At 35.5% G+C, this 22,247-nt stretch overlaps 2 protein-coding genes across 4 annotated transcripts; both read right to left on the reverse strand.

Moving 5' to 3' along the window:
• Positions 1-1,140: 1,140 nt before the first annotated feature.
• Positions 1,141-11,318, reverse strand: LOC117931667 (disease resistance protein RPP13-like). Of its 3 annotated transcripts, XM_034852666.1 has the most exons (4): positions 11,199-11,318; positions 8,351-8,681; positions 7,905-7,966; positions 1,141-4,099 (listed from the first exon to the last, which is right to left on the reverse strand). In XM_034852666.1, the coding sequence occupies exon 4, from the start codon at positions 4,084-4,086 to the stop codon at positions 1,294-1,296; it is 2,793 nt and encodes a 930-aa protein (XP_034708557.1). In that variant the 5' UTR covers positions 4,087-4,099; positions 7,905-7,966; positions 8,351-8,681; positions 11,199-11,318; the 3' UTR covers positions 1,141-1,293. The 3 variants fall into 3 exon arrangements, with proteins under 3 accessions (XP_034708557.1, XP_034708559.1, XP_034708558.1); XM_034852668.1 differs by lacking the exon at positions 7,905-7,966; XM_034852667.1 differs by lacking the exons at positions 8,351-8,681; positions 11,199-11,318 and having other exon boundaries at positions 7,905-8,344.
• An 8,987-nt stretch (positions 11,319-20,305) lies between these two features.
• LOC117931747 lies at positions 20,306-21,955 on the reverse strand. Its single transcript, XM_034852798.1, has one exon. The coding sequence runs from the start codon at positions 21,953-21,955 to the stop codon at positions 20,306-20,308; it is 1,650 nt and encodes a 549-aa protein (XP_034708689.1).
• Positions 21,956-22,247: the final 292 nt, after the last annotated feature.

The raw sequence follows: 22,247 nt of genomic DNA on the forward strand, positions 1-22,247 counted from the left end.
ATATTATAATATATATATATATATATATATATATATATATATATATATATATATATATATATATATATATATATAACTTTAAATTAAAATTAGGAAAGGTCTTGTTAATTAGTCTATATTTACTTAACTTTCTATTAAAATTATCTTCAATTTCTTTCTGGTAATTTATATTATTTATTTGAAAAAAATTAAAACCTCCTAATGAAATTATTAATCTTATCAAAACAGTTTTTTTTTTTTTAATATTTTAAATAAAAAATTAAATCCTTGAACTTTTTAAATAAAATTTGATATCAAATATTTTTTATTTTAAAGTTCTTTTTTAAAAAATTGTTTGAATTTTTTTTCTTATTAGTTTATTCAAATTATGTAAATTAAAAGTGGTTTTTATAATTTCTTTTATGAAATTAATTTTTATTTAAAATTCATATTTTATAAGTTATTAAAAATCTTTTTTTTTTATTAGCTTGTTTTAGATATTTTAGTTGTGACCAATTTCATGACAATTTTATCTTTTCAAAATTTTTTACAAAAATTTAAAGTGATCATTATAATAACAATTTTAAAATAAAGTAATAATTATTTGAAAATTTCTTTTTGCAAATTTTAAAATTAAAATTTAAATTGATGATGAAATAAAAAAAAAAATTTATTCGTCATTTTTCTGAAAAAATAGCAAAAAATTTATAATTTAATTGGTCATATAATATATTTTTTGAAAATTTTGATGATATTGAATTCCAGTGTCTTGATATTTTAGGGTGCCAATTTTTGGGCTTTTTTTTTTCTCTCGCAAAATTGGATATATATATATATATATATATATATATATATATATATATATATATATATATATATATAACCTTTAATCTGTCTTTGGTACTTTATGATATATACAATTACCTTTAATTTGTCTTATTAATACCTTAATTGCAAGTCTAATACACCTTTCATGCAAACTCAGTGCAAAACAATTAAATTATATTTACCAAGTAATAGTGTGACATATGCAATAACAATAATTAGTAATAATAAATTAATTTTGATATTAATGTATTAGTAATATTATTTCATTAATAATAATAATAACATAAAAGTAGAAAAAGAAGAGAAAACGCAAATATTAAAGGTGAAATGATAAAAATAAAATAAAATAAAAAGAGTAATTTAGTCATTTTCACATGGTGAATCAATCGAGCATATTGAAATATACAACATAAAACGACTTTCACCTGATTATATAGAATTTGAAGCTCTAAATTAACCATAATTGCATCTAAAACCAAATTAATATCACCAACTGTGGGGAGGTACCTGGAAGGTGATTATACGACGGATCCTATTCCAATCTTCTCCTTGTGTCTCTAAAACCTCACTTATCAATTCGTTGGGTAGAAAATAGAGGTTTAGTCTTTGGAGCTTTTTCAGCTGCAATAATCCATCTGGGAACTTCCTCACTTCTCTACAAAACTCAATTTTCAATGTCTTCAGATTAGGCATTGCTCCTTCCGCCACTGACAAGTCTTCTAGACTCACCAACCCCTGCATTTGTAGGAATTCAAGTCGAAGGAACCCTCCATGAGGACAATTCATTCCCGTACCCACATAAGAATTTGGTAACAATGTGAGAATCCTCAAGTTTGGCAGCCTCCCTAGTATTGGCATTGGATCTTCCTCCATTCTAGTACGAAACAGTTTGAGTTGCATGAGATTCGGAGGATAGAGTGTTGTTTCCACGGGTAGTTTTCGGATGGGTCCCACTAGATGCAATTTGTAGAGGCACTTGTGGTGTGAGAAAGACTCCAGACCTGGGAATAGAATTGGTGTAGATTCAACTTCAGCATTTGATGTTGACAATCCCTCGCTTTCTATAAAATTATCAGAAAGCAACTTCAGCTTTTGAAGCCCAGTTAATTGGGCTATAGATCGGAACGACCCCTCCTTCAACTCTGAGTGATATTCAAGGTTTAGCTTCAATTGCTTTAGGTGGTGGTGGGCCAGTTTTCCCAAGTTGTTATCCTTCAACCAATCGCCAGCCTCTAAATATAATGTCTGAAGGTTGGTCATTTGATGGACACCCAAATGGCCTTCCACCCACGTCTCTCTCATTGACTGCCTTGATGAGATCGTACCTCTCCAACAATTTAGATGTCTCATTTGCTTCAATTTCCAAATTGTATGGGGTATGCGGATGTAATTGTCTCCTGAATCAAGGGTTTGTAAATTAACAAGCCCACCGATTGATGGTGGAAGCCTTATTTCCGTCTTAATTCCCCCTAAGCATAAATATTTAAGGTGGATGAGTTCTCCTATTTTTCCTGATAGTTTGAGATCAACATCATAAATTCCTCTATCCTGCACCAAGTCCACGTGCAGGACCCGAAGCAATTTAGGGTATTTATGTAAAAATACCCCACCTCCTTCATCAATGGGGGATCCATTGAGGATCAAAGATCGGAGATTAGAATTTTGCAAATGCGGAGAGTTGGTCTGATTAATATTACCGATCAGTCGACGATTACTAGTAGGAAGCACGTCCACATCAATGTTTTCATCTACCTCAAAAAGTTTTTCTTCTTTAGCTTCTGAAATGGCAAGATCTCGAAGCAGGTCGTGTATACGGCAAGACTTCACCCTTCCATCGGCTCTCGTATCAGCCACCTGAATAATGCTTCTCTGGATCAACTCGTATAAGTAGTCTTCTGCAATGTCTTCCGGCGTTTCTTTTCCCCTTTTTTGTACAAATCCTTCAGCAACCCACAATTGAATCAACTCACTTGCTTTGATTTCTGAGTCCTCCGGAAAAACGCCACAGTAAAGAAAGCAGGGCTTCAAGTAAGAAGGTAAGTTGTTATAGCTCAGCGCAAGAACTCCCAAACAGGAGTCGGGCCCTTGACTGAGATGCCAATCTTTGCTATCAAGTACTTTCCGCCATGAGTGTTGTGTCAGATCTTTCAGTGATAGAAGTCCTCCAAGAACCACAATCGCAAGAGGTAAACCTTTGCATTTTTCTAATATCTCCTTTTTGAATTCCTCCAAACCTGCACTCCTTACTTTGTTGAGAAAGAGATCCCAGCTTTCCTTATCACCCAAAGGTTGAAGTTCATGGCAATCTGAATGAGCATCCAGAGCAATTCCTTGATTGCGAGTAGTGATCACCACTCTGCTCTTATTTGATTCTGCAGGAAAATATGACCTCAACCCGCGCCAAACATTGGTGTTCCATATATCATCAAGTACTATCAAGTACCTTTTTCCCTGGAGACATTTTTTAACCTCTTCTCCCAATTCATTTTCATTTTTACCTTTTTGTTCATCCGTGAGAGTCGTGACACAATTGGCGATCCCGAGCAAAAGCTCCCGGATATTATACTCTTGAGATACAAAAACCCAAGCACGGCACTTAAAGTGCTGCTGAACATCGCTGTCGTTGTAAACTTTCTTGGCAAGAGTTGTTTTGCCAAGGCCACCCATTCCCCAGATGGCCACCACTACTCTTTCCGTTGCTCCCTCTAACAGCTTTCCCTTTACAGCTTCCACATCATTTTTCATCCCCACAACGTTGGTTTCTTCAACAGTGGGAAGCCTCTTCTCTTTCCTGGCCACCATTTGATTGGAGTACCTCCAAGGTTCAGATGAACTCCCAGCTTCAGACGCTCTCGGATATTCGATGCCGTACCTCTTTTTATAAACCAAGATCTTCTCAAATGTGGTATTGATATCTGTTATACGACCCATGAGCTCATGTGCCAGCTGTAACTTGTCAACAAAGTTGAGGCATGCGGGCAAGAAGTTGAGGAACTTGAGATTATTGAGTCTTTGCTGCCGTTTGCGTTCCACCTTGAACACGTATTCATCAATGACATCCTCAGCATCAAAAGCCGCATCTCTGACCTGATTCACCCACAGCTTGAACCTTTCATCGTATCTGCGCTGTCCATCTGCATATTCCAGGAAGAGCCGGATCCACTCCAGCTCCTTACAAAGCTGCCTCACCTCCCCTTTGACTGCCCCGAATAGGGAGGCTTCTTGTGAAACCAAGTCATACAGCTTCTGTACCAGAAAAGAGACACTGCTCTCTGCCATTTTTGCTACTCTTCTACCAAGAAGAAAAAGAAAAAGTCTCTCCAGGGTCAAAGGATGAACTAGAGAAGAAGACTTATTGGCTAATGTTTTTGTGCGTGTTTGCTTATCACGTATAGTCCCACATCGGTAATTCATTATGTGATACAAAAGTTGAAAGTTTGGCGTGGTACCAAACCTGTACTTTAAAAATTTTTCTTAGCAGATTATTATGTCTATATGTTATATTTGGTAGGGACATTACGCACGCAATAACTATCGTGTCCAAATTAAAGATTAGGTAAATTATAAACATTCTCTTGTATTTTAAAATTTTATATAGTTTTAAATATCTTCTCTTTATATTAAATAAGCAAAAAATGAAAATAAAAATTAAAAAAAGGTTAAAAGTAAAATAGTGAAGGTAGATTTTAAGAGGATGTTTCATAAATTGATTTAATAATTTAATTAAAGTTGTTAATTAGATTAAACATATTTGCTAAAATCACTTAATATTATAACTTAAAGTTATTTTATATTATAAATATTAAATTAAAATAGTTAACTTATTCTTAATTTCAAATCATTTTTACCTCATTTATCTATATTAGTGAGAGTATATTTAAAATTATGAATCTACATTCATGACTCATTTTTTATAATAAATATTTTATTATTATCTTTGTATCTACAATACTTTAAATATGAATGTTTTATAAATAAATTTAATGCTCAAAATTAATAATTATAAATATAAATTAAAATCAATTAAGATAAATATTAGTTAAAACTAATGAGAGTAAATATGTCAGTTTAATAATTTAGAATAAATTTTAAGCTAATTTTACTAAACAACTTTAATATTTAAAGTAAAATCGTATGTAATAATTTTTACCTTATCAACAAATTAAAAATAATTTAACTTAAAATCAATTTAAGTCATTAAATAATGAATATAAGTTTAAATGTGTGAATAAAATTATTAATAATAACTTACTTAAATTTATTTTTAAGTCAAATTATACTTAAATTATTTACTTAAAATTTATTACCTAATTATTACTTTAAGGTTATTCACTAGAATCAACTTTAATTTTTCTTAACTATTAAATTGATATATTTACTTGATTGATATTAAGTGACAAGGTTACGATAAAGAGATAAAGGGAGGAAAAAAAACATGACTTATTAAAATAAAGGATTTTTGTAATTTGAAAGTAGTCAATCATTTGAATTTATTAGATTAAATCATTTTAAACTTTAAATTGTATTATTAAGTCATTTTATTAAATATATTTAAAATATTTAATGACTTAATTTAAGTTATTAAGTCAGATTAAGTGATTATATTAATTTATCAAATATCTTATAGTTTATTCTTAAAAATACAAGTATTAAGTGTATCCTCTTGGATCAAAATTGAACAAAATTAAACTATGATGGATTTAAAAACAATTAAAAACCACTAAAATCTAAAATTAAATAAAGCCATCAGACTGTGATGAATTAAAAAAAATAAAAATAAAAATAAAAATAAACAACTAGTTAAGCAAAGGAGGGAAGATAATTGCCCACTAGCATCCAGATTTCTATTCAGGAGGACAATGTCACGTTTGAAGGGAGGAAAAACCAAGAAAACTTAAAAAGAAAAAATAAAGATGGATCCTAATCTTTTATCTTTTTCCAAACAATTTCATATGATAAGAATTACTTTCAACGAAAATTCAAGTGAAGAAATAAAAAATAATTTTAAATATTACTTTAAGTTTATCTTATTTAATATTTTATCTCGTTTATATAAAGATTAAATAATTTAAAAATATCAAAATTTTAAATTAATTTAAATTATATTTGATTTTCCTTAATATTTTCTCTAATAAAATCAAATATATTAAAATAATTTTTCTTAACATTTTTTTTTGCTTTCATTATTACTTTAATTTCTTAGAATCAAATATACTATCAAGATATAAAAAAGTTAAATATTAAGATGGTGCTTAATAAATCAACTTAATGATTTAAAATGACTTAATAACTTAATTTAATTAATTATTAAATAAGTTAAGTATGTTTGTTAAAATAATTTAATATTATAACTTAAAGTTAAAAACGACTTTAAGTATTAAATCGAAATAAGTAACTTATTCTTAATATTAAATCTTTTTTGTTTTATTTATTCACATCTAATGAAAGCATATTTAACCACCTTGACTCATTTTTCATAATACATATATTTAAAAATTATCTTATATATTTATAATACTTAAGATTAATAAAAATAAATATTAATTAAAATTAATGATAATGATATTGATTATAACTAATAAGAATAAATATATCAATGTGATAATTTAACAGTTTAAAAATAATTTAACTTAAAATCAATTTAAATTATTAAGTAACAAATATTAAGTTTTACCAAACACTCATTAAGTATTTATAAGGAGAGTATTATTTTTTGAAAAATTAAGAATATAACACATGCAAAAGTATAGCGGTATAAAAAAAACTAAAATATAAAAAATTAGTATCCAAATATTGCTTAAAAATGTAAATTAGAGATTAAAATAAGAGATATTTCAAGGGATGATAATAGATGAAGCCAATAAATAGATACTTAATGAAATAACAATAGATTCTTTAACCTGAAAATTTTCATCAATTTCAAATAATCTTTGATGATGTGAGAAAATGTTGTATTCAGGATGTATTTAAATTATTTCTTATAAATAAAAAATAAAAAAAGAAAGATTTTTTTTTTTTTGATACAATAACAATTTCATCCCACTTTTATTAGGAAATATATGAACACTGAGAGGATATTGAATTATCAACTTTTATAAAAATTATTTAAAATTTTATATAGTTTTACATATTTTATTGTTATATTAAATAAGAAGAATCGAGAATATTGAAAAAAGGATATTAAATGAAGTTGCAGGTATGTTTTGGAATTATAAAATTTAGGGAAGATTTTATGTGAGCAAAACTATAAAAAATGAAAAAAAAAAAAAAGATGTTAAAGCATAGTCAAAATTGGCTCTCAAAATAGAAGGAATAGGAATAGATTTCACAAAAATTTAACTTCGGTCTAGTCGGTTTTTGAAAGAAAATTTGGAATAAAATTAAAAATCTAAAAGAACCATTTCAAAAAAATGATTTAATATTCCTAATTTAATTTATTTTATTTTCATCTTTTTTTCTTCTTATGCAAACATTATCCCAATTTATTTTTCATGATTTTTCTTTTAATTTTTATTCAATATCTATTTAAATAAATTTCCTAATGTATGGTTGTCTTCAATATTAATTTTGAAAATTTTATAACTTTTTATTTTTGGAATTTAATTAAATAAAAACTAAAAAGTATCCTTAATGAATTTTACATTAATATTTTTGTTTTTATTTATACATTTTCTTGTGATTCATATAAATAGAAAAATAATGCTATAATAATTAAAACTGTTATTCAATTTCCATATTTTTATGAACTTCCAATAACAGCACAATAATCAATAAAATTGAAGACAACATCAAAATAAAATTATCAAAACTAAAATAATCTCTAATGAAATAAAATAAGAATTCAATAATCATATTAATAGAATGGGGAATGCAACAACACAATAATGTAATGTAACATGACCAAAAAGATAACAATATATTTATTCGAAGTACAATTAACATTTGATAATCATATTAATCAAATTTATATAATAAGACGATAGAGAAAGCTTATAAGAGTTCAATTTTTAAAATATATCTTACAATTAAATAGAAAAAATTTGAAAAAGAAATCAAATATAAAAAATATCAAAAGTAAATTAAATTGTAGATCTAACCTGATTTTAAGATTGATTATGCTCCTTATTGTAGATCTTTCAATATCAATCTTTCGCTTTTTCTGCAAAAATAAGCCTCCTTTGATAATTTATAAAATTCATATAAAAATTACTTGTCATTAAAAAATTTTCAAAAAATATAAACAAATGGTACACATGAAATTTTGATTTATCACAAAACACATAATTGAAATATTTTTTGAAAACCCACCTGCTTTGTTGACTTTTCAAAACCCACAATTTGTGGGTTAAAATTTCTAACCAGGAATGATTCCCAAGTGAAAAAACTTCACAAATAAGAGAATTATTTGGGTAAGAATATAGCAACTATTCCCATTCCTCAATTCCATGAGCCAAACAAAGCCTCTTTCCATGAAAAATTAAGGATACAATAAATGAGTTTTAAAAACTGTTTAAGAAAGTAAGATAAGAATTAGTAGTTTCACCTGCCCTTCTACTTGTCCAAACAGAAAAGCTTCTTGTAAAACCAAGTTGCTCAACCTCTTCACAAAGATCGAAACCGTATCTGCTACTTTCTTCACAACTGCTCCGTAGTGACAAGACGACTTGGTTTCTTCTTTCCTGAAGCGATTGGGCTCCCAACTCTTCCTTTTATATATTTCATCGAACCCTACAAATCTAATCTTCTTGATTTATTTATGTTGGATACCTACCTCCCATAAATGATTTTTCTTTCACAAGCTAAGTAAAGGAGGGAAAATTATTGCCCATCATACTTTAGTTGTCCTTTTATGGTGACAATGTCATAACTCATGTCTGAAGATAAGAAAAGTTGGATATTAGTTGTTTATCAAGGAAGAATATTGGAGTATGAACATGAAAATTATAGTTGTATGAAAAATTAAAGTATGATAAATTAGAGTCTAAACATTGCTTAGAAATGTAAATTAAGAAATATTTTCAAAGAAGATAATAAGAAATAATTTTTGATGGTATAACAAAATCTTTCAAGGATTTTGTAACAAAAGGGAATACGATTTTGTAAAAAAAAAAAAAAAAAGAATATGATATAAGAAAGTGTATGGTTATAAATGAGTTTCGAAATACTTCTTCAAAATGCAAATTAAGAATTAAAGTAAGAGATATTTCAATAGAAGATAATAAATATCCATAAAGGTCAAAAAAAACAAAAAGTTATTTTATTAGAATTGGATACTTAATTAATCAAATGATAAACACAATAATTAGAATTTTTTTTTTAAAAAAAAAAATTGTTTCACATCATCTTTGACTACACAAGAAGATCGTGTATATAGTAGTGTGTTTTAAGTTGTTTCTTTAAAAAAAAAAAAAAAGAAAAGACATTAAGGAAATAAAATTTGAGAAAGAAAAAAAAAACTTGTTTGTCAATAAAATAATGATTTTATTCTACTTTTATTTTGAAAAATAAAAAAGCAAAAAAGTTGTGATAAGAAAGCATTATTATTTTTAAAAATTAATAAACTTATTAACAAATACAATACAAACAACTATTGATTTAAAATCGATTTATCTAAAATAATTTATGATCAATTTTTGTTTAAGAAGTTTTTGTCTTAATTAAGTTAATATTCAATTTTAAGAATGTGTTTAACTATGATTTTATGAAGCGTTTTTAACATTTATAATGCCTAAAAAATTTTATCTTTCAAGAATTAAAAACACTAAAATTACTTCCTAAAATCATTGTAAACACACTCTAAATTATTTTTAAAATTTTCTAGATAATAGTGAATTGAATCTATTAACTTTTTAAAAAATTATTCAATAAAATCATTCAACAATATTATGGGTAAGTGACTTCTTTTTATTAATAAAAAAAATTCAATCGAAACAATATAATCAAATATAAAACATGTTTATTTAATAAAAAATTTAAAGAAACATATCTAATTTAAAAGGATTATATTTAAAGATTTTAGGTATGAGGTGGTAAAAGAGATGAAAAAAAAAAAAGGAGTTCTAGTCCTACTTTCTTTGTTTTATTTTATTTTTTATTTTATGATATTTTTAATTTTTATTCATTTCTTCATATTTTCCTTTTATTCTGAAAATAAATGTTCTTTCTTCTCTTCCTTTGATGCCAAAGGATTGGATTTCTCTTCCTTGTCCTGATATCCAAAAAAATCCACCAGTTCTAAGCCTTTTCTTTACTTTAGGGGTACAATCTCAAGCCTTATAATACGATTCCCTTCAATAGAAGGAACCAAGAAAAGTTGAAATAAGAATTTAAGGTCTCAACTCTCAACATGTTTTGTAGTTATTATTTTTATTTTCACTTTTTAAAAACGGTTTTCATTTTATATGCTTTCTTTTCTTGAAAATATGTATGGTTGTCTGACCGAAGTGAAACTATTTTGTTAAAAATGAAAATTGAAAAACCTTGTTTGCTACTGAATATTTTTTTTTACATAAAAAATAATGAAAATAATCAAATTATTATAGTTGAATATTCATTTTTCTTTTCTTTTCTCTATTAATGGAATACTAATAGTATAATAAAAAATATAGTATATTTACAATTAATTAAGGAATTGCCCAATTATTTTTTTTTGTTTGGTATTGATTTTTTACATGAAAAAAGTTAAATAACTAAATTATACTTGTTTATTATTTATTTTTCTATATTATTTGTTCTATGAGTTATTTTAATAGCATAATTGAAAATTTTAATATATCTATAATCAACAAAGTAATTAATCAATTGTGAATATTTTCATGTATTAAAATGAATTATTTTCTAGTACAAAAATGTAATATTATTGGTTTTAAAAAAGAAGAAGATTATAATATTATTAGAAAATATTCATATCTCTTTCATGTGTTTTAAATTATTTTACTCATCACCATGTTTTTGACTTTCAGTGAATTGTTTCCATTTTTTTAAGAAAATTTTGAAAACATAAATTAATATTTTCAAAATTTTCCATTTTTTGAATTCAATTTCTTAGAAAATTAAAACAAAAAAAAAGTATCCAAACATATTCTTCAATTTGTTTTTTATTTTCTTTGAAAATTAAGAAAAAAATTAAAAAAACAAAAAAGGCTAAACAAACCAACCAAAAAAATATAAAAAAAAAGGTGTCTAATTTAGGGGATTATATTTGAGAATTTTAGGTATAAAATGGTAGAGAAAGATGAAAAAAAGAGGAAATATACTGAATTTTACTTTATTTTCTTTTTATAACAATCATGATAATCAAACAACCAAATAAACCATAAATCATAAAAAGCTTCAACAAAACAAGCTCACTAATTTGATAATAAAAGAGTGAAGAAGATTGAGAAATCTACCTCAATAAAACCTTAATGAAGAGAGAAAATGGAGAAGAAATCCACCTTAAGAAGGCTAAAGATAAACTATGCAATTATAGTAGTCTTGTGAGCAAGTGAGAAAGGAATTGAGTATGAGGGTCGAGTGTCAGGATCGTGAATTGTAGGTTTAATAAGAAAAACAACTTTTTGTACTTAAAAAGGCAAATACTTTGGCATTTTCTATTGAGTTCACAATATTTGAAAATATGGTATAACTTAATAATTTTTGTGGTCCGTAGTCTCTAAGCTTCTATGATAATGCTTTTTCAAACCATTGGAAGTACATGAATATGGATAATTTGAAAAAATATTGTAAGTCCAACAATTTTTTGTGGTCCATGTCTCTATGCTTTAATGATAATGCTTTTTTTAACCATTGGACATGGATAAGGTGGTCATATCAAAGCTCGGCTCGCATTGATCTAATATCTTGTAATATCTTAATTAATCTAATTATAAAAATTTTATAAAAAAGAAAATTTATACTTATTCTAAAAATATTGATGAATGGTATTTTTATACAAAATAGGTAATATGTCAAGTTTCTAAATGTTGAATGTTATTTCTGAACATATATATAAATGTTTTATTTTTTCTTTTAATCAAATAACTATTATTTTACTTAATTTTACATTCTTTCCTACTTTTTTTTTTTCGTCTTTCATACACTAAAAATCCAGATATAACGTCAACAAATCATCCAAAGGGTAATTGGAGTCATGGAAACTTGTCCATGACTCAAATTATGAATTCTTTGTTGCTTTACTTGTCACCTTTTAAAATTTCCAAAATGACAATGGACTAGCAACTAACTAGATAAATGACGTCCACAAAAAAAAAATATATATATATATAAAGTTTTTTATTTTTATTTTTTTGGAGGTCGATGTCTAAATTTGACCTTAAACATGATATAGAAGTTTTGAAATATTTGAATGTTTTTTTTTTTTTTTTTTTTTCTGTGTGTCTCGATTTTATGGAGAAACCAACACATAATTTTCCTTAAAAATGGTGAGTAAAGTAAAATAAAAAAATTAGGCATAACAATGATAGATATCCCCCTTCTGAACTCATGGACCTAACTTATTTATACATGTATTAAAAAGAGAAATAAAATTAAAAAAGACGGAAAAAGGTCGTTAAGCTTGAAATCATCTTTATTTTTCCTTTTATTTTCTTGTTTCTGAAGGAGTAATGGCTTATTTAAATTAAAAAAATAAAAATAAACATTTATGGTTGAAATTTAATGAAAAACAAAATACTTTTCTACCAATAAAGCTTTAAAGCAAATGTCAAGAGAAATAAAAAATTGTAATATTTAAATATGATAAGCAAACAAGACTAAAAAGTAATGTGAAATTACTGGATTTGAGTTTAAACTAATCATGTTTATATTATATTTATGTTAACCAATATTTAAGTTTATCACTATTAGAACCTTTCACCCAAACATAATCTATTTCGATATGTTTATTTATCATATTATCTTGATATGATTATGAATGGAGCATATATGTCTCACTTATTTATATAATTATAGATTTTAAGACTATTTTTAAATAAGTCTTTCATTATTAAATTAATTAATTTTATAAATTTTTATAAAAAATAAACTAATATTTAAAGATTAGATCAAGTGAAATAAATCATTAGTATCATATTAAGTGTGTCATAATCATGTTTGAGTTAAATGGGTTATTGCTATTATTTAGTTGAATTTAATGTACTTCAATTTGACTCAATTCAACCAATTTATCAAATAAGTTATATGAGTCCTGTCATAAGTATATAAAATTTTATATACTTATCATACGACACAAAATAAGTATGATAAGCATAAGTTTGTTAGCATGTAGAAGAATTAGTTGAGCTCTCATATCAACTTTGTTGAGGCCTCGTATTCCCAATGATCCACGTAGTTGCCAAATGGATGGACATACGATCTCAACCAATATAAATTCCTGATTCAGCTGTTCCTGCAAAAGGAGTCCGGACAGGATGTTCGGATACACCCTCCGATGGTTTTGTCAGCCATGGAAAGAGAGATAAAAGCAGTTGGCACAGTTGGCCTTTTACTAGGTATTGAAAAACTTACCTTCCTCTTTGCGCGAAGGTTCATATATATATCATTTAGAAATTCTCTCTCCTTCATAAATGATGGAAGGCTTTTTGGTTTACCATGATGCCACTAGGTGGTGGCAGGGACATCCTCATCCTACGAACGGCTGTCAGAGATCGTGGGAAGTGACTTGTTGTCACTTCTGTCTTTTCACTTTGCAGGCATTGGAATATGAATTGTGACAGGATGTCAGAATGACGTAATGAGGCATGCTTGGTTTGGCCAGTGATCCGGATGCACATATCCGGATAGAATATGAAAGGTCGCCGGATGAGTAATGGCGGTGGTCCGGATAGGATGTTTTGCGAGTCCCGTGTGCTCTTATTTCAGGGTATCCGGATAGGAGAGCGCGCCACGTGTACTCTTAGGGAAATCCGGATGTGGATACTCCGGATAGGATCACGTGCCACGTATCGTCAGGGGATGTGTGCCACGTGTCATCAGGAATGGGTCCCTACAATGCCCCCCTTTTTAACTTGTCGATTTTGCCTTAGCAAAATGGGCGGGTTAAAAAAGAATGATTGCTTTTTGAAACCGAAGTTTGCTTTTTGTGCTCATTGGACCACGTGGTGAGCGGGGGCGAAGAGACAGGAGAGCATTTATGGCGAGCCGCCGTCTCTGGGTATTTCCTAGGCAATGTGTCGGTTTAATGATAGCGTTTGCTGAACGTTTGGAATACCGAGGGGCTGTCTCCTACAAATAGCAGCCTGTGGTCTCCTGTTGCATTTTTCTTACTGCATTTTCTTTGTTATTGCTTCATCTGCCTACTGCGTGTCTTCGCTTGTGAGTGTACCGGCATTATTCAGGTCGTGACGGTGACTGTATTTGCGATTTTCGACCCTACTTTCAAGTTTTCATTTGGTACGTATGCTATTCTGGTTTCTCTCCTTCTTGTATCCTCTTTTCTTGGTTTGTTTTTGATTTTGCTTGGGAAAGCTGTTTGAGCGACTGACTGTTGATGTTAGTTTCTAGGGTTTCTTTCTGCGTTTTGGTGGGGTATTGAATCTTCTGTGGGGTAGGGTTTGAGGTTTTGTGGGGTCGACTTGTTTGACTTGTTGGATTTCTTCCATGCAGATTCTGCTTTCATCTTTAGGCTAAAAAATGTCTGCCAACAAGGAAGTTACCTCACCTCGCCCGTCTGGTGATACTCGTGCTGACAAATCTGTGGAAAAGTTAAATGTGAAGGAATTTTGCGAGCGGTTTTGTATTCCTAATGGTGTATTTGTGGAGCTCTTTGATGGAGAGGGCGTGTTGCCTAAAAAACCGGAAGATAACGCGATTTTTTTACCAAGGAGCAGTTCAATGCTGGGCTCCGGTTCCCCCTCCCATCTTTGGTCAAGGAATTTCTGCATTTCACCCAGATTTCTCCGGTGTATGTACATCCCAACATGATTCGGGTGCTGATGGGGTGCAGCATCCTGAGTATGTTGTTTAATTTGGACCTCTCGCTACTGGAGGTTCTTTTCATATATTCGATCAAGAAGGCGAAGAATAATATCTTTAGCTTCGTCGCCAGCCTTCCATCCCTGCAATTGGTGACCAGCCTGCCGGATTCGACTAAAGGGGCCGCCAAGGGACAGGTGCTGGTCAAAGGCGTATGGGCAGGTTTGGCGGAGCATCCGGATAGGCCCTTTGTTCCCAACCAGTCGGTGAAGGTTCCTGGTATAACTAAGCTACTTCATGTCTTTGCATAGTTTGTGAGTCAGCATTGTTTTTAGGTGGTTGACATATTTTGCTTGCTCGGGTGCAGGCCAGGATAAAAGAGGAAAACTGGTGGATTGGGTGGAGAAGGCCTCGTTCAATCGTTTGAACAGGCTTTTCGAGATTACGTCGGCCGAGCGGAGGTGCGAGCTGCTTCTTTTTGCGCAGAATCTCCACTTGGTCGTCCAGGGGCCTCAGGCATACGTGGTGAACATACTCCCAAGGCGGCTGCCTGAAGAAGTGGTAGTTGGGGAGCATTTCACTCTTGAAGATCTTCCCTTCTACGAGGGGGCGCGGAAGGCAGATGCCCGGACACGCAAGGCCCGTCTCGACAAGCGGGAGAAGCAAAGACAAGAAGGGCTCCTGCGGAAGGCTCCGGGTGGGAAACGGTCCGCTTCCTCTCCACCTGTTGGTGCTCCAACGAAGAAGAAGAAGAAGCTGGTTAAGAATAAGGGAAAGACAGTAAAAATTCCAACTCCTCCGAAGGAGTTTGTACCACCTCCCATTGGCTATGAAAAGGAAGTAACAATACAAGAGCCGGAAAATCCTCTCCCGCCTTCTATCTCAAGTGGTTTTGAATTCATTAGGGGCCTAAATCTTTCGGGGCCCTCGGTGGCGCCAGACGTTCGGATGGCTCTTCTGGCCGAGGAAGCGACCTCAATAAATCAACCCGGATCTGCTCACCCGGATGAGGGTGCGGCCCGGGTCTCTGGTGTTGCAAACTTGCCTCCTGCGACACCCCCAACAGGAGAAATGGGGGTAGACAGCCAGGGGTTGCCTTTTTATGGGCCAAGCCCTCGTGCCTTTGTACCTGCGGGGGGGTCAACTAGAAGAAGGTCGTGCCCGGCACGCGACTTGAAGTCTGGCCTCGCTGGGCGGCTTCAGGATCGATTCTTAGAAAGCATTGAAGTCAGCTGTTCGTCCGTCCCAGAGGGTCACCCGGAAGGCAGTGAGGCGGAGATGACGGAAGAGAACCCAGCCACCCCAGTGCTGGTGCCGGCTGAGGTTCCACCCAGAGAGGCCCAGCCGGTTGAGAATGTTGAAGACGTGGTTCCGGAGGAGGAATCACTCTCCAATGCTTCCTTGGGGGGGGGGGGGGGGGGTCCTTTTGATGATGCCACTTTCATCCCTGCTAGCCCTTTCAGCTATGCGGAGATGGAAGAGAAGCTAAAACAGATTCCATCTGGCTCAGACGTTGGAGTACCTTCAGCCTAGATGTTTGAGACAGTGGAGATGGTATAATTTGTGTCTTGATTTCTTTGTCATACTGATGCGTTTGTCACATGGTTTGTAACTTGGCCTTTCTTTGTTTGAGTATTTTCCTGCAGCTGGTGAGTGACCTTCGCGGCATGGCTCATCAACGTGATCTTCTTTCTGACCTGCTGGAGACTGCTGATTACACAAAATCCTTCGTGTCTCAGCGAAAGAACGATGAAGAGAAGTTGCGTTTGAGACTGGAGCAGGCTGAAGCCAGTTCATCTACTGCTCGAGAGGAGAACGAGGTTCTTCGAGAGGAGCTTGTTGAGGCAAAGAGTCGAGAGGATTTTATGGAAGTCCGCCTATTTGAGGCGGAGGATGAGATGGCTCTTTTGAGGAGGGAGGTGAGGCACCTCCGGACAGAGGTGTCTATTGAGAAGAGGCAGAGAGAAGAGTTGCAGTTGCGCTTATCAACGCAAAGAGAAAAGCTGGAGGGTGAGTTTGCTGCGGAAAGGGAGGAACTTGAAGCGGACTACCAGAAGCAAGTTGATGAAATGTACTTCTTTGGCTACCGCTGCTGTATGAAGAAACATGGCATCAAGCGGGACGTTTCTTCAATTCCTCCGGGTGAGGAGGAGAAGCTGCGCCGCAAACCTGCTCAATGAGAGTCTTTTCTTTTTGTAAAAAATCTGCTATCTTCTTTCTGTATTTTTGTAGTCCGGAGACCTTTTCGTATGTGATTTGTTCCACAAGTATCAATAAAATATACTTGTTCATTTTGTATTTCTATCTTTTGCCTCATCTTTCATTGGTAATACTGCTTTAGATTAGATACATTCCATGGTTGCTGCAATGGGGTTCCATCTAGCTTTTGTAGATGATAGGCTCCACCTTCACTTGCTTTAGACACTATGTAGGGGCCTTCCCAGTTGGCTTGGAATTTTCCTGCTCCTATGTCAGCAGTATTTTCAAAAACTTTTCTAAGGACCAGTGTACCATTTTTGAAGCTTCTGGGCCTTACTTTGCGATTGTAGTGAGCTGATGTCCTTTGTTGATAGTCTGCCATCCGGATAGCTGCAGTTTCCCTTATTTCGTCTGCCCAGTCTAAGTTTCTTCCTAACTCTGTGTCTGCATCATTCTCCCTTCCTGTTTCGGTCCGGATAGTAGGTAGGCCTATTTCAGTAGGGATGACTGCGTCCATACCGTATGTGAGGGCGAAGGGAGTGTTTCCTGTCGGTCGTCCGGGTGTGGTTCGATAAGCCCACAGGACGCTGGGTAGCTCCTCCACCCATTTTCCTTTGGCTTGCTCAAGTCTTTTCTTCAAGGCCGTGATTAGTGTCTTGTTTGTGGCCTCTGCTTGACCATTGCTCTGAGGATATCGTGGCGTAGAGTATGAGTTCCGGATGTTTAGTTCCGAACAGAAATTTCGGAAAACCTTACTATCAAATTGTGGACCGTTGTCTGCTATGATGGTTTGGGGAATTCCAAAGCGGCAAACGATGTTTTTCCATATGAACTTGGTGACATCCTTGTCTTTGATGCTAGCATATGCTTCAGCTTCTACCCATTTACTGAAGTAATCGGTGGCAACGAGCAGAAATTTCTTCTGGGCAGCTGCGGCTGGTAGAGGACCTACTATGTCCATGCCCCATTGTGCGAAGGGCCAGGGTCCCAAGATTGGTTTCAATTCTCTTGACGGCATGTGTGGAATGGGGGCATGCCTTTGACATTTGTCACATTTTTTAACATATGCCGCCGCATCCTTTTTCATCGTGGGCCAGTAATAACCTTGTGAATGGGCCCTGTGCGCCAGAGACCAACCTCCGGAATGATTTCCACATACTCCCTCGTGCAATTCAGCTAATACGTACAACACCTCTGAATGATTTAGACATCTGAGGTAGGGACCTGTAAAGGATCGCTTGTACAGATGCCCCCCTATTAGGGTGAAGCGGGCGGCTTGCACCCGGATCTTGTGTGCTTGCTTAGTTTCTTCGGGCAGGGTGCCTGTCCGGAGATACTCGATGATGGCTTTCATCCAGCCTTTGTCGTCTATTTTGCTTTCCTCAATGGTATGGCAAGTGGAGGTTTCAGTGACGGAAGGTTTGGCTTGCACATATATAGGCAATAGTATAGTTTCTTTGACGGGAAGAGAAGCGGCTATGCCTGCTAGGGCGTCGGCACGCGAGTTTTCGGTCCGCCTGATTTTCTCAATCATCCATTCGGCGAATCACTGCAAGGTGTCCCTTACTTTGTTTAAGTATCGCGTCATGCGTGCATCCTTAGCCTCATATTCTTTCTGAACGTGTCTTACCACAAGTTGGGAATCACTATAAATTCGGAGCTTTGAGACGGATAGAGCCAAAGCGAGGTCCAATCCGGCTAAGATGGCTTCATATTCTGCTTCATTGTTAGATGCGGGGAATCCCAGCCGGATGGCTTGCTCTAGATGCTCTCCGGTTGGGGATTGCAACAGGAGCCCTACTCCGGATCCGGACGATCGGGAGGCCCCATCAACCCGCAAAGTCCACCATTGTTTTTCGCTTGGCTCCTCGTGTTGGGTGGGCCTTCGGGAGTATTCCAGCACGAAGTCAGCCATCACTTGACCTTTTATGGACAATCTGGGTTGGAACTCGATTCCAAATTCACTCAATTCTATGGCCCATTGAAGCATTCTCCCGGTTAGGTCCGGCTTGTGTAGGATATTACGAAGGGGTTGGTTAGTTAACACGACCACTGGGTGTGCTTGGAAATAGGGGCGGAGTTTCTGGGCGGCACTTCGAAGAGCTAAGGCCGTTAATTCCATCTTTGAATATCTGGTTTCTACATCTGCTAACGCTCTGCTGATGTAGTAGATGGGTTTCTGCTCCTTGGGCGATGGGCAGCGGAATAAGACAGCGCTAATTGCCCACTCTGAGACAGCCAGGTACATATACAATTTTTCTCTAGGGAGGGGGCTGCTTAGGATGGGTGGTTGCATGAGGCGCTGCTTAATTTTTTCGAAAGCGTTTTGACAGCTGTCCGTCCATCCGCTTGGTCCTGCTTTGCGGATTGCCAAGAAGAAGGGTTGTAGCTCATCGGTGAAACGGGCTATAAAACGTCCTAGGGCGACAAGTTTGCCTGTGAGGCGCTGTAATTCCTTCTTGTTCCTGGGGGGTGGTGTTTCTATGACTGCCTTGACTTGATCTGGGCTCACCTCTATCCCCCTTTGACTGACCATAAACCCCAGGAATTTTCCAGCACTTACGCCAAAGGCGCATTTGGAAGGATTCAACTTCATGTCGAACTTCCTCAAGAGGTAAAAAACTTCTTGTAAGTGGAGAACATGCTCCTCACGGGTTTTGCTCTTAACCACGATATCATCAATATATACCTCTACTGTGCGGCCGACTAGAGGCTTGAATATCTTTGTCATCAGTCTTTGATAAGTGGCGCCAGCGTTTTTGAGACCAAATGGCATGACTTTGTAACAATAAAGTCCGTGTGGTGTTATGAAGGCTGTTTTCTCTTGATCATCTGGGGCCATGGGGATTTGGTGATATCCGGAGAAAGCGTCCAGGAAGGAGAGCATCCCTTGCCCAGCAGTGGAATCCACAATTTGATCTATTCGTGGCAAAGGGAAACTGTCTTTTGGACATGCTTTATTGAGGTTGGTATAGTCGACGCAGACCCGCCATTTGCCTTTTTTTTTTGGTACCACTACTACATTTGCCAACCAGTCCGGATATTCCACTTCTTTGATGAATCCGGCTTCCAGCAGTTTGTCAATCTCCGTCCGGATGATTTTTTGTCTATCCGGGTGAAAACGTCTAACCCTCTGTCGGATGGGCTTTGCCGTTGGTAAAACGTTAAGCTTATGAGAGACTATTAAGGGGTGAATTCCCTTCATATCAGAGTGTGCCCATGCGAAAACGTCATGGTTTTGTCGGAGGACGTCTTGGATGTTCTGGGTTTCTTCAGGCGTTAAAAGGGAACTGATATGAGTAAGATGAGAATCTTCTTCCGAAATTTGGATTGTCCGCAAGGGATCTGCTACCGGGGGATCTCTGTCCGCCGGACACAGTGACTGCTATTGGTCAAGTGCATGAGTGGACTCGGGGAGGGGTTCATTCTCCTGACTGGTCCCTGCTTCTCTTGCTATCTGGTAACATTGGCGAGCGGCTAGCTGGCTTCCATACAGGTTGATTTGCCCATCTTCAGTAAGAAAGCTTACCATCTGATGATATGTGGAGGGGATGGCTTTCATGCAGTGCAGCCATGTGCGCCCCAAGATAATATTGAAGGGTGATAGATCTTGTACTACCGAAAATTGAACGTTGAGAGTGACTGGGCCAGCTTGGACTGGCAGCACAATGTCTCCCAATGAGATAGTTGATGCCCCGTTGAATCCGGACAAAATCCTTCCAGGGTTTTCGAGACCGACTAAGTTGTGTCCCATGTGGCTTATGACCGATGCTTGCACCAGATCGGCTGAGTTGCCTGGGTCAATTAGGATGCGTCTTACGTCGAATTTGTCTATCCCCAAGGATAGAATGAGGGCATCACGGTGCGGACGTAATATCCGCGTAGGGTCTACTGGCGGAAAAGTGATTGTCCCGTCTATGGGGCGAGGGCCCCCTTCGGTTATCCCAGGCCGGATGGAGTTGACACGCTCACGCACCATTGCTTCCCGTAACAACTTCTGCCTTTTTCGTTTGGAGTTGAGCTCTTCATCCGACGGACCTCCATTAATGTAGTTTATGACGGCTTTGGGGGCGGCTAGAGCCGCGGGGGCTCCAGAGTCGCGGCCCCAGGAGGCGTCTCTATTTCTGGCATCTGAGCGGAGGTATTGCCTTAAATGTCCCACCTTTATAAGCCTTTCCACCAAATACTGGAGGCTTCTGCACGTCTCCGTTGTATGGCCATGCTCCTTGTGGTAAGCGCATTTTTTGCTATGATCTCTCCTGGATGGATCCAATCCGAGGGGTCTGGGCCACCTGAAATCGGACATGCTTTGGATCATAGGGAGAAGCTTCTCATAAGTTATAGAGAGTGGTGTGAGGGGTGGCATTTCCGGGCGGCTTGGCCCTTCTTGCCTTCGATCGGATGGCCTTGGCCTGTCCGGAAGTTTAGCGCTTCCTTCTGTACTACCCTTGGACGACTGTCCGGCAACCAATACTTGCTGGGTGGCTGCCCGTACGTCATCTTCAAGCATTGAGTATTTGTTTGCACGTCGAAACAAGTCGTCCATCGTCATGGGAGGCTTTTTAGCTAGTGACTCAAAAAATGGAGTGCCTGGACAGATGCTTCGCTTGAAGATCTGCAGGACAGCGTCCATGCTGCAAGCTTCCACTTGTAGGACAACTTGGCCAAATCGTTTCACGAATTCCCTCAAGGATTCATTATCCTTCATTTTTATATTTTGCAAGGTGTTGATGTTTTGTTTATGCCGAGCGGAGCATAGGTATTGTCCCACGAAAGCTTCTGAAAGGTCTCTGAAATTATCCACCGAGTTAGGAGGTAGGCGATGGAACCATGAGAGAGCCTGTCCTTGTAGACTGGCAGGGAATACTTTGCACAGCAATGGGTCGTTGCCTATATCGAGGGTCATGAGCTGCCGATAATGCATGATATGGTCGAAGGGGTCACTGCACCCATAGTACGTGGAGAACTTTGGTACGAGGAACCCCCTTGGGGGCTCGTAATGAATGATATGAGAGCAGAAAGGCGTGGAGAGCATGTCATCCAGCCTTTTGCTAATGGAGCCCATGGGTGGCTCGTTCGGGAGATTTTTCCCAATGGTTCGTACCGCTTGGTGCGGTGGAACGTTCTGCACCATGGGGGTGACCAAGGGGTCACGGTGCGAGAGAACGTTCTGTGGTATGGGGGTGACCGTAGGATCATGGTGCACTCCCCCTGTGGTGGTTATTGGTGGCTTGGGCCTGCCAGGTTGCTGGGGGCCCAGTCTCGCACGCATGGCGCCCGACAACTGGGATCTTCTGTCACGTTGTCTTTTTGACGAGAAATGCGTG

Source organism: Vitis riparia, chromosome 15 (genome assembly GCF_004353265.1).
Source record: "Vitis riparia cultivar Riparia Gloire de Montpellier isolate 1030 chromosome 15, EGFV_Vit.rip_1.0, whole genome shotgun sequence".
Classification (NCBI taxonomy): Eukaryota; Viridiplantae; Streptophyta; class Magnoliopsida; order Vitales; family Vitaceae; genus Vitis; species Vitis riparia.